Source organism: Ursus maritimus, unplaced genomic scaffold, assembly GCF_017311325.1.
Source record: "Ursus maritimus isolate PB19 unplaced genomic scaffold, ASM1731132v1 scaffold_6, whole genome shotgun sequence".
Classification (NCBI taxonomy): Eukaryota; Metazoa; Chordata; class Mammalia; order Carnivora; family Ursidae; genus Ursus; species Ursus maritimus.
In genome coordinates, this window is record NW_024426774.1 from 44,799,804 (window position 1) to 44,812,736 (window position 12,933).

At 32.8% G+C, this 12,933-nt stretch overlaps 1 protein-coding gene across 1 annotated transcript; it reads left to right on the forward strand.

Annotated features, from left to right (window-relative positions):
• Positions 1-30: 30 nt before the first annotated feature.
• On the forward strand, positions 31-2,564 carry LRRTM4 (leucine rich repeat transmembrane neuronal 4). Its single transcript, XM_008700047.2, has one exon. It carries the CDS (start codon positions 871-873, stop codon positions 2,452-2,454), a length of 1,584 nt encoding a protein of 527 aa, XP_008698269.2. The 5' UTR covers positions 31-870; the 3' UTR covers positions 2,455-2,564.
• Positions 2,565-12,933: the final 10,369 nt, after the last annotated feature.

Sequence of the window (12,933 nt, forward strand, 5' to 3'; positions counted from 1 at the left end):
GGGGGGGGGGGTAGTAGTCTACTGCTTCCCTCCTTGTTTATCCCCCAAATTTGCAAAAGCAACTATGTTAAAAATAACAGCAGAACTAATACTACACAAGATTATTTTGCATTTTATGCAAATATTTAATAAGAATTTGACAATCTTAACTTTGGACTGTTCTGCGTTATCAGTAGTTAGGGTTCTGAGCTGGTGTATCCCTGGGCAGGGGAGCCACAGTAGGCAGATCTTACTGAATGCCGAGAGCATATATGCTTATTAACACATTGAGAGTGTCTTGCACTGTTATTAGTCTTCATACCATGCTTCATTGGCTGCCCATACTGTCCCAATGCCATTTTTTCAGAGCTCATGCATTGTTATTCCATTATGCAATAAGGATACAATTTCAGGCAGGGCAAACTTGGGTTACCTTGACAGCTTACTGAAGCTCTTTTGTCAAATCAAAGCCTGTTTGCTCAACTAAGAAAGATATACAAGTAAGGGGTTTTCTAAGTCACATTTTTGCCATTACCAGAAGACTTGGTACTCTTCTTCTTGATACTGATGTTCAGCCGAGTGACTAGCCAAATATTGTTGTTATTACGGTGTTGGCATTAAGTGGTAAGACAGGCTGTGTGCTTTTCAGTGTTGATGAACATATGAACTCAATGAAACTCAGGACGCTTTTCTTTAGTTCCATGGCACTGTGGTGATTTGAAAATCAAGGAAGAAAGAAGGAGACCTCATTACAGCAAACATGCAACACTGAAGAAAATAAGACTTCAAATGTTAAATACATTGTTCTTATAGCAACTGTCCCATTACTACAGTAGATGACGTGCCCCTGATATCAGTAAGCTGGTGGTGATTTATGTTAATAGCTTTACAATGTGCATTTGTCTTCTTTTTAATATTGTAGGTTTCCGTTTAATTACGCAGCTGAGAGGCATGCGTGTGGTGCTAGTGCTACTTCCTACACTGCTGCTTGTTATGCTCACGGGGGCTCAGAGAGCTTGCCCAAAGAACTGCAGATGTGATGGCAAAATTGTGTACTGTGAGTCTCATGCTTTCGCAGATATCCCTGAGAACATTTCTGGAGGGTCACAAGGCTTATCATTAAGGTTCAACAGCATTCAGAAACTCAAATCCAATCAGTTTGCCGGCCTTAACCAGCTTATATGGCTTTATCTTGACCATAATTACATTAGCTCAGTGGATGAAGATGCATTTCAAGGGATCCGTAGACTGAAAGAATTAATTCTAAGCTCCAACAAAATTACCTATCTGCACAATAAAACATTCCACCCAGTTCCCAATCTCCGCAATCTGGATCTCTCCTACAACAAACTTCAGACATTGCAATCGGAACAATTTAAAGGTCTTCGGAAACTCATCATTTTGCACTTGAGATCTAACTCATTAAAGACTGTGCCGATAAGAGTTTTTCAAGACTGTCGAAATCTTGACTTTCTGGATTTGGGTTACAATCGTCTTCGAAGCTTGTCCCGAAATGCTTTTGCTGGCCTCTTGAAGTTGAAGGAGCTCCACTTGGAGCACAATCAGTTTTCCAAGATCAATTTTGCTCATTTTCCACGTCTCTTCAATCTTCGCTCAATTTACTTACAGTGGAACAGGATTCGCTCCATTAGCCAAGGCTTGACATGGACTTGGAGTTCCTTACACAACTTGGATTTATCAGGGAATGACATCCAAGGAATTGAGCCGGGCACATTTAAATGTCTACCCAATTTGCAAAAATTGAATTTGGATTCCAACAAGCTTACCAACATCTCACAGGAAACTGTCAATGCATGGATATCATTAATATCCATCACTTTGTCTGGAAATATGTGGGAATGCAGTCGGAGCATTTGTCCTCTATTTTATTGGCTTAAGAATTTCAAAGGAAATAAGGAAAGCACCATGATATGTGCAGGACCTAAGCATATCCAGGGTGAAAAGGTTAGTGATGCAGTGGAAACATATAATATCTGCTCTGAAGTTCAGGTGGTCAACACAGAAAAATCACACCTGGTACCCCAAACGCCCCAGAAGCCTCTGATTATCCCTAAGCCTACATTTTCCAAATCTGACCCCACCCAACCCACCCTTGAAACACCAAGCCCTTCCCCAGGGTTTCAGATTCCTGGCACAGAGCAAGAGTATGAGCATGTTTCATTTCACAAAATTATTGCAGGGAGTGTGGCTCTGTTCCTCTCGGTGGCCATGATCCTGTTGGTAATCTATGTGTCTTGGAAACGCTACCCAGCAAGCATGAAACAACTTCAGCAACACTCTCTAATGAAGAGGCGGCGGAAAAAGACCAGAGAGTCTGAAAGACAAATGAATTCCCCTTTACAGGAGTATTATGTGGACTACAAGCCTACAAACTCTGAGACCATGGATATATCCGTTAATGGATCTGGGCCCTGCACATATACCATCTCTGGCTCCAGGGAATGCGAGGTATGAACCATGATCCTCCTAAAAGCATTTCTACTGCGGGGAAGGAGAGGTAAATGTTTGAAGCTCTAGAGGTGTCTCTAATCACTAGAAAGATTAATGACCCTTTTGCTTTTGGGTTTTTGCTCAGTGTGAAAGGTTACTTAATTAAATTACAACCACCAGGAAATTGACTGTTTTTTTGTTTGTTTGTTTGTTTGTTTTTAATGGTTGAAACTTGAAGGAAGTTCATGCAAGGATGAGATTAAGTTGGAATAAAGCACTATGTTAAAACATCTGTTTTTTAACAGTTTGTATACAGGGGTTGGACTTACAAACACACATATACACAAAACTCTTTTCATTCTAAAATTAATGTCTGGTTCTTGTTGTTTGACTTCTGTAATGGAGTAAAGAAGGAGGGACCAGCTTAATTTAAAAACAAAGTGATTTTACCAAAATTCCAGGAGGTATTGAAGATTTAAACCAAAGAGCAATTTACCCAAGGGTTGATTTTGTTGTAAATTTTTAGTTATAATTAAAGCATGCAACAGGGATCTCACAAGGATAACTGTTTCCGTGTTACTTGCCATTTAGTTATTATACCAGCATAGAGAATGTCAGAGGCCTACTGTGTAATTGTATTAGGCTTGTAAAGATGTCTTTCTTCCTTCTTTCCTTCCTTTGTTCTTTCTTCCCTTCCTTCCTTCCTCCCTCGGTTCCTTCCTTCCTTCCATTTTTTTTTTTTTAATTACTGGACATAGATCACTTTTCATAGGTTTTCTTAAGTGCTGGCTATTTGTATGTAATCAGAATGATACTTAAATTCCATGTTTTGGCTATGTCCCTGGTAACTAAAATCAGGTCATGATATTGTGGATGATTTAGCAATAACATAATGACAGGCATAACAGGGACTGTTTATCAATGTTGCTGTCATCCCCAAAAGAAATAATGTGTATTCTTATTAAACTTATCCAAAACTAAGTGATGCAAATATTTATAAATAAAGAGAGAGAGATTTGAGTTCTGGGTATTTTCCCTTTCTGTAACATTAGCTTCAAATGGAGGCATTCCATGTTACATTATTTTCATTTTCATGAGGATACATTTGGATCCAGTTTCTGATTATTTAATTTTAAAGATCACTTACAGTAACATGCTTAGGAGTAGAAAATAGTCACAGATTTCCAACCTGTTGATAAGTAGTACTGGATGCAAATTGTTCTTTGCTTGGTAAAGTTGATCAAAAAGTACAAAGACTGTGACTGCCAAGGCCTTGTTGCTGGAATAAAGTAATGGAGAAAGAAAGTTCTGGCAGTATGTTGTCTTAATACCTAATTTTAGATGATTAGTTTTTTAAGGAAAGTTTCCATGAGTATCGAATGTGTATTTTTCCTTTTATTACTAGTTATAATAGTTGGAAAAAATAATTTGCTCTTTGATAATATATACCCAGTCTTTCTATAGTCCTAAAGGCAGATGCTAATGAGAATGTTTTCGGACAAGGCATTGAGTTTGAAATATTCTCCAACCCAGTAGAATTTGGAATACTGAGCTATTCTTCACAGAGTTCATTTTCTCCTTTTTGTATACAATTGAAAATAAGAAAAGTAATCCCAGATAATAAATCCCTAAAAGAAACCTGTATGAGCAATTGATCTTAAAAATTAAAGAGAATAAAAGATTTTATATGAAAGTCTTAACAAGGCTTGAGGCTTTTATTGCAGGTTGATATTTAGATAATATATATGAGTATTAGTAAAACAAGTTCATCTTGTTTTATTCTAGGTTCTCTTTATATTTTGAGATACTCTTTAAGGCTAATAATATAAAAAGGAAAGGAAAATCCAGGTCCATTCATTCATTTTCTCTTAACTTTTGCAGTCAAAAGGTGATTTTTATTTATAATAATCACCAAGAAAGAAGGAAGATTCCTAAAGAACTAGGTCTTGAGTATAGTGGTTCTAAAACTTTTCCAGAGATCTTCAGTTCCAGAGATTATTCTTTCAAAGACCCTAGGCTTTACCATGATAGGAACAAAATAAAATCATGTTTTATTCCATAAAAACATGTTTCAAAACACATTTTGATATTATAAATGTTATGATGGAGAGGGCAGTTTATGGTCATGAAATTGCAATGGCATTGTTGGCAATGAATGTGGTGTTAAGACATTAAATAATGAAGAATTTAATTAAATATTGTAATGAAGAGTTGAAATGGCAGCCTTGCTGAAGTAGATCAAACTCTCCATGCCCTAACAAGTGGAAAATGGTAGGCTATACATTTAAGATCATTAACTCAAGGGGTCCAATAAAGCTACATTTGAATGAATGTTAACTTGTTTTGAAACACAAATGCATAAGAACATTGCAGCAACCACTCCCCTTTTTGACAGGATGTTCAATCTATTACAGGTATAGGTGGATATAAGAAATGAGAAAAAGCAAATTATTAGAAATTATGATGACAACCATAACTTCCCCTTATGTCTTTGTGACCATGGAGTAAAATTTCTCCTGTTGAGAAAATTTCTGTACAAAATGAAGCCAAGAGAGAGGAGCAATTTGTCCAAGTTTATGATTTTTTTAAGACTGTAGGGGTAAGCTGAGTTTTAGTCTGGTGTTTTTATAAACCTCACATATCAGTAGCTTAGAAAAATAAAAAATCATTAATGTATTTATAATACAATTTTGTGAGGTAGGTTTTTTTTTTAATTAAAACACCAAACTCTACCCAATAAAGCCATAAATATTTAACTAGAAAACTTAGCACTAAATGCTAATTTTCTAAGATAGTGCCTTGAAAAAAAACTGCATTAAATTGAAAATTCCACTTATACAAATGTTATATTTGGTTATCATGATCTAAATATAGTCAAAATATTCATTTTGTCTATTTCTTTTAAGAAGAAAATAAAAATATTAAGACCTCTAATTAGAATGGTGTCTATGAGCTAACACACAAATACAGCATTCAGTAAGTGAATCACTTTGGCTTTATTCTTTATAAGTTTTAATTTTGAAAATTCCTCATGCACATTCTATGCTAATACTTTGAAGGAGAATATTATAATACCTTAGGCAGTAAAAATCTCTTATATCTATAAAAGAAGAATAGAGTGGATAGTTGTGAATAATTAATATGATATATGGCACGATTCTAATAGATATATACATCTCAATCATCATACCGTGAGTGGAGCAGGGTGCTTGGTTGAACTGAATCATTTAATTTGTCTGTCCTCAATATGTGCTCAGAAAGAATGTAAAGCTAAAAGGATACAGCTTTGCCTAAAGCTTAGTAAAGTGTTATTAAAAGAGAAAATTGCAAAAAAAAAAAAAAAAGAGAGAAAATTGCAATACATACTTTTGAAAATAGTTTGTGAAATTTTGCATTATCTTGCTAAAAATTATTATAAGAATTATGAAGTTACTTTATCTGCCTACCAAAATTTTACTTAAAATTTATACAGAACAAAATTTTGAACACCTGGTTTTTCTAGGATATGTTGTATCAACTGAAAATAGCAAGGACTTTTATAAAACTAGTCATTGTAAATATGGGAGAGGAGAGAACACTTCAAGTTTGTCTTGTGAATTAAAAAATAAAATGGAATTGGTAAAACCTTAAAATGAAAGAATAAATGAAAGTGGTCTCTTAAGAAATCCTCCATCCAAAGTATTTTAAAAGTTAACTAATTGAAATATAAAGTTTAATGATCCCATAATGCTAAGAGGGCCATTAAGAAAATGGGAGTATAGGTGACATTAGATATATATTTTCCAAATATTTGATAGTTTAGTTAACAATTCTTCAAAATCAAGTAAAATATAAATATAATAATTGTAATTGGGCTTACATGATTTCTTTCAGTGCTGTGCAGTGGGTGGTATAGACCATTTCTAACAGTTTATTTAATGTATTATGTCAGATCCTAACTATTGACTTAAGAGGGATTATTAACTTCTTTTTACATTTTAGAAATTGGCATTTTAAAGTATACTAAATGAATTTCCAAGAACTAAAAAGTGTGATGTGTTCAAAGAGGATTTCTAAGTGAAGCAGGCCCAGTACTCTTGAGTTTAACTTATACTTTACCAATACAAAACTATAGAAAATAAACTTCATTTTGGTGGCTTACTACTGCTGTGTTATGTTGAAATGTTATAACTGAACCTCTAGTTTGTAAATTCACATAAAGTATATTTATGTGTGGTAAATGTGTGTGTTTGTATGTATGTATGTGTATGTGTTCATATACATGGAGAGAGAAATATATTTCCATTAAAGTTCCTGTCTGTTTTGGACATTTGAAATATTCATGAAAGAATCTTGGGTTATAATTATCAGAATTAGTCAGGGAACGTACTTCTTAAGATAAATGTTTAAACCTCTCTAGAATTTTTAGTATTTCATGTTTAGATAGTCTTAATGTTCTTCTTTTTCAAAAAACAAAATGTAAACTCCTCATTGCCATTTCTGGTGGACTTTGGGCTAGCCGCTTCCTTTCTCTGTGACCCATCACTAAATGAGTATATGCAACGAGTACAATATATCCCAACTCAAAGCATTCCTCCGACTAGTAAACTTTGTAAACTCTCTGCGGTCATTCCCAGGACTAAAAGGGCAAGATGGGATATGGAGAAAAAAATGAGTTATTTATATTCAGTCAGTGAGAAAAGAAAGAACTTCTTGAGTTAATAAAAATTGTCATGTTCAGGTGAGGAACATTATAATTTCTTTATGCTTGAGGGGAAAATACATAATACACAAGCATGCGCATGTATGCATACATGCAAGCACACATACAAATTTATATATCTTTAAATTCTGGCAAGTAACTAGATATTTTGAAAGCATTTAAAATATGACAGATTTTTTTAATCTATTGTCTGAATTTGATTCAATTAAAATCTATTTGTGAGTAGAGTTTTCATTAGAATCTGCAAATGGTAGTGGTGAAGAGTGACAGCTTCCAAGAAAGCCTGACATGGTTAATTTAGGAAAGATTTTGAACTGATGATAAGGGGTTCAATTACTTTTTTAAAAATAAGTTTGCATTGCATGTCATGGACATAATTTTAGTAAGATTCCAAATTGAAAAGTCAGACTATGTTATGGTCTTAGGAATGTATAGCTTTTGACACACCCCAGTAATCTTCATATCATTTCAGAATTTTTTTTTCTTGAGACTTTTCTGTATTGAATAAATTCTACTCATCCTAGTTCTCAGGAATTACATTTATAGATAGCTTTATGCATTGAAAGTTGCTCGGTAATATTAGCATTGGGGACTTGGTGACTCATTAGAATTCTCATGTCTCTAGAGTTTCATGAATCACTAAATCATAAAGTGAAACACTGGCAACCTGTTATGTCATCAGACAGTGGGAGTTTTGAAATATTAGTATGTCTTTGGATCAGTGAAAAGCATGAAAGTGATGTTGAATATGTTTTAATAATTAAAATTGGTTTTTATAGTACCAAAAGAAGTATCATTTATCAGGTCAATTAAATAAAATCTCAATATTCTTAAAATGAAAGAGAAATTATGAGGGTATTTTCCTTAGGGACTCCATAAGCCATTAAAAATTTAGCTGTAAATTAAAGAAAGTTGAGAAAAAGCACACTATTTCCTATGGTATCAAAATCACTAGCTTTTTAATAAACTGCTTTAATATGCTGAAAACTCCTCAATATATGCAAACGGTATGATTCATACTCCTGCTAAATAGTTCAAAAAATAATGCTTTCATTGTCAAGATAAATTAAGGTTTAAACAAATGTAGATGTGGGAAGATTGTTTTTTAAGAGTAAGATGTTTGACTTTAAGTCAAATCTTATAATATGTAAACCTAGGTTTGGGAGTGAAAGGACAGTAAAGCTGATATGCATTAATGAATGGTTAAAGTAATGGTGAGAATATTTTTTAAAAATTAGAAAAAATCTTGTCCAAAAATTATTAATAAGTTTGACTAAAAGGGAAACATTGAACAAAAACTGATGCCTGGATATCAGAGAAGTAGTAAACCCATGCATAACTAAATAAGATTATGATATTTAGCATTATTATTTGTACAGGGCAATGAGATCTTTATATTTTAATATTATATAAATGCTATTCTTCATATACAAAAATAAATTTGAAATATAATTGTATGTGCAATTAAACACCCATATATCCCACATAAATATTTCTAAAATGCTAAGATGTCTATTGCACACAGGTATTAAAGTAATATATATTAAACTTTTCAGTAGACCCTGTTCTTTAGTACTTGTCCAATTCACATGAATTGCCTCAAAAGTAAATATTTGGGGGAGACATTAAAAAATTTAAAGACATCAGCATAATTTTGTTTCCTCTGTCATTTATCATGATTGTTTTCTGAGTTTTTAGATGTCCATACCACCATCTCTCGGGAAGTTCTGTTCTCTCCTTTATTTAGTCTTTTATATATTTACTGAATTCTCAGTCCTCAGAAGGGTAAAGTTATAATTATTAAACCTAGCAAGAAGTGTCATCTTTTTCTTTTCTTTTTTTTAATGTCAATTCTTCCAGTAAAAGAAAATTACATTACACACTTTTATCACATTGGTTTTAAAAGAAAAATTTAAGGTAAAGAAAGTAACCATAATCTTAAAACAAAATTTCCTTTATAAATTTGTAATTGTCATTTTTACTTAATATTTCAGTAGTTGAAATTTTCAAATCCCATTGAGTTTAAAAACTAAAAAAAAAAAAATTACAGTATATTTAAATATTCAAAGCAGACAAGCTAACGTGAATATAGATGGATTTGTTTAAGAAAACTCACTCTTTTAGGATCTCATAAGCAAATATATACTTCCAAAAAGAAATGTGTAGGGTTGTGAACTGATTTCACTTTTGGGTCTATTTCAAGGGTAGTGCAAAACTATATAGACATTAATTTTGGAGTAGCAAATAATATAGACAAAGAGGAAAAATATCTGAAATTATTTTATTTTAGAAAATGAGTTCTATTTAATTCATATTCATGGCATATTTTCATTTTAAAGGATAACAGTTTTGCTTCGCTATCTTTTAAAATTAAATATCATCAGATAAAGCATTGAAATTACACTGATTTTTTAAAACAAACAAACAAGAAACAGTCTGAGTTTAAATTCTGTGCTTGTTTTTAGTCCCTCCCTCCTCTCTCAGATCACATTTACTGAAACATTGGTTCTTTCGTTTTTTCCTAGTGATCTAATTATTTGCGAGGATAGGAATTATTAAAAGTTGATTTCTTGTTTCCTTCAAGTAACTCCTGTTAAATGTGTTTATGTTCAAATGAAGCCCTGAAAATATTGCTTGTTTGTTTCGACATAAATTTAATTATGATGCATTTCACTATTAAGGTTTTGATATACAATTTTAAATTGACACCAACATTGTTAAATATTTCTAATAAGACTTAAAGAAATAGAAGTAGAAATTAATTGTGTCTGAGTCTTTTTTAGTATGATCTCCACAGATGAAAAATTGTTATTTTCTTCTGTGTTTATAGGTCTGTAAAAGTAATAACAGAGAGGTCAGCCTTAAAGTACTTTAGGTTGATGGTCAAACCATAGTATGGACCAAAATTGCATTGGTCCAGTGGTTAGATCAAGGGGTGAAAAAAAGGTCTGAGAGATTTGAAACTGACTCACTTTACTTCTGTAATATTGGACAAGTAAATATGTATCTGACCTTTCTGTGATATAATTTTTCCATCTATTGAACTGGGATAATAACTTTCCAACTAACTTGTTGAAATGATTAATGAGCTACTATTCGAAAACCACTCTGAACTCCTCCATAAAAAGCTTCAGTGTAAATATAAATGATTATTAGCCATAAGCCCTACTGTCTACTGAAAAATGCAAAATACATTGTGGCTGTATTATTTTCATTGTTATTATTAGTTATAATGATGGTTATAATACTCCCTGATGTAGAAACAAGTGTTGTGGTTACATTTTTACTAAAGTGAATAATAAACCTGACCTTTCAGTCCCTTGTCTGAGCTGTAATTTAGTTTGGGTACCAGACACACTAATATATAAATAATACCTCAGGATTTGTAAAATACTCCCTTGGCTGAACATTTTATTCACATTTCAAAGAAGGTAGCATTTACAGTTCTTTTATTAATATTAACTCTAAGGAAGAAATGGGTTATAGAAACAACTTATAAATTTCCATTCTGATCAAGTATTACCCTTCATTTCATTTTCTTGACAAGTGGAGGCAGTTTTAATTTCCCCAAAGTGTTTATGCATAACAAGAAGTTAATACGTATTTTTAAAAAGACCTGATATTTCTCTAGCAAAAATATATTATATTTAATGATTTGATGTATATAAGTATTAATTTTGGTTGAATATGAGCTCTTATTTTTGCATAAATAGATTATTACATAATTCCTGGTTTTGTTCCCATAATACATTGTAATGTGAGATATATTTCTTTAAGTTTCCCCATAGAATGCTTCCTGTGATACCATTATTACTGTGAAATAAAGGGCACCACTAGTGTAGGTCCTTAACAAGAACAAATGCCCCACAGACAAAAGACAAAATTTTATCTTTTCTGGAGAAGACAGTAAGTTATTTTCTTTGTGATTGGAAAGGCAGAATTATTCCAAAATGAGGATTCTTCCAGTCATTGAATATGTCTCTTCCCATTAATTATGTATTCTGGAACTAGGAACATAACTACGGGATGGGGCCATGGACCCAATGGACCCACTAGACCCACTATGAAATGGACCTGAGCTAAAACTCCATCACTCACCATGAGCCCCTAATCTACTGATGTTCTGGATCTGCAGGAATTAGTGTCACTTCCAAGTCAATTTCCAGTAAGCCCCCAAAACTGATTACATCACTTTCCCCAATGCATAGTCACCTTGGTAAATAGCTGTTTGTCTCTTTGGGAAAAGCTAGGGGAGAGAGTAAGATATACATTTTGACAGCGTAGCTTCGTCTTTCCTCAAGGGAATCTGACCTTTCATTTAAATGTTTCTGGATCTGTAACTGGCTCCAGTCTGGGAATTGATTATGGGGCCATGACACTATTTTCTTGAGTCAAATTATACTTCTGTTCACTTGACCTAGATCTGACCTACTTATACTGATCAAGTAGGAATTAATGCTCATGTAGTTTTTTTCCTAGGGACACCATGATCAAGTAGACAACACCATGGGTCTCTTGAGTCAAATTATTTTGATTACCGCTCTGACTTTACTGTCTCTTATGGTAACTATGCCTGTCTTGTCTTTGGCAATTAAGTGCTGACACTAGGCCCATGCCACCTGGGGATCTCATTTTTCCTCTTGACATAGGAATGCTAGTTCAGTGGTAGCTATTCCCACTGTGATTTCTGAACTGCAGCAAAGAGTGACCGCAGAGTCATTAGCCCTGACCTTACTATTCTCAGGCTCTTTCCCTTCCCCAGTTGCCAGATAGTCAATCCATTTAATACTCTTGGGATATGGTCTACAGAACTCTAACCAGAATCCTTTTTTATAAATTTTTGAGAATCACTGCTTAGATTCTAATCTTGAGACTTGAAAGATAAAAGAATGTTATTATAATATTTTAACCTTTTGCAAATCATAATCTCTTTGGCTCTCTGTGTTTCCTCAAATGACTGGATGATAAGGGATGATTTAAATCAATATTCCAAATTTATGCTCATTTAATTTTGGCATAGCATCTTTCTCGAAAATGTATATACAATTCTCCACCAAAACATGAAGATTGGCAAAGATCATTGGCCTATAAAGAGAATAGTATCCATTCTTTTTCTCATTGTGTTTCTTACTGAAAATTTATTGGAACCTAGTTATAACTACATATGCAAATATATTATCAATGTTGTCAGAATATTTCTATTTTATAGATACTAAACAATTAGATTAATATAACTCTGAAATATGAGGTACAATTTTGTGCATTAACCTGATGTATCTTATTTATTTTCCATTTTCTAATTATGAATGAATGCTTCTTTCAAAAATGTTGAAAACATGAGGTTATTTATAAAATAAAACAATAATTATCAAAAAGTTTCACTATGCAGTGGTAATACTTTTAAAATTCTGCTCTTCTCTATTATATACACAGATCGTGTATTGTGGGTGTTTTTAAAATTAATTTGGTATTGAAAACTGTATGTATAGATTTATATATTGTTACTTTAAAGTTCACATTTTGTGATGAATAGAATAACTTCTTAAAATACTGTATGTTTAAACTACATTCCTAAAATGTGCCATCTTTTACTTAAGGCTTCTTTTTTGTTGGACACTTATGCTGAGTTATTTCACTGTTAGAATAGTTCTACAATGACCTCTTCATTTAGGTAGATTCCTTGAAGAGAAAATACATAGTCAAAAGAATGAAACTTTAAACTTCTTAAGCCATATTGCTACATTACCCCCTCAAAAATATATACCTATTTGTATTAACACATGCATTATATAAGATTTAAC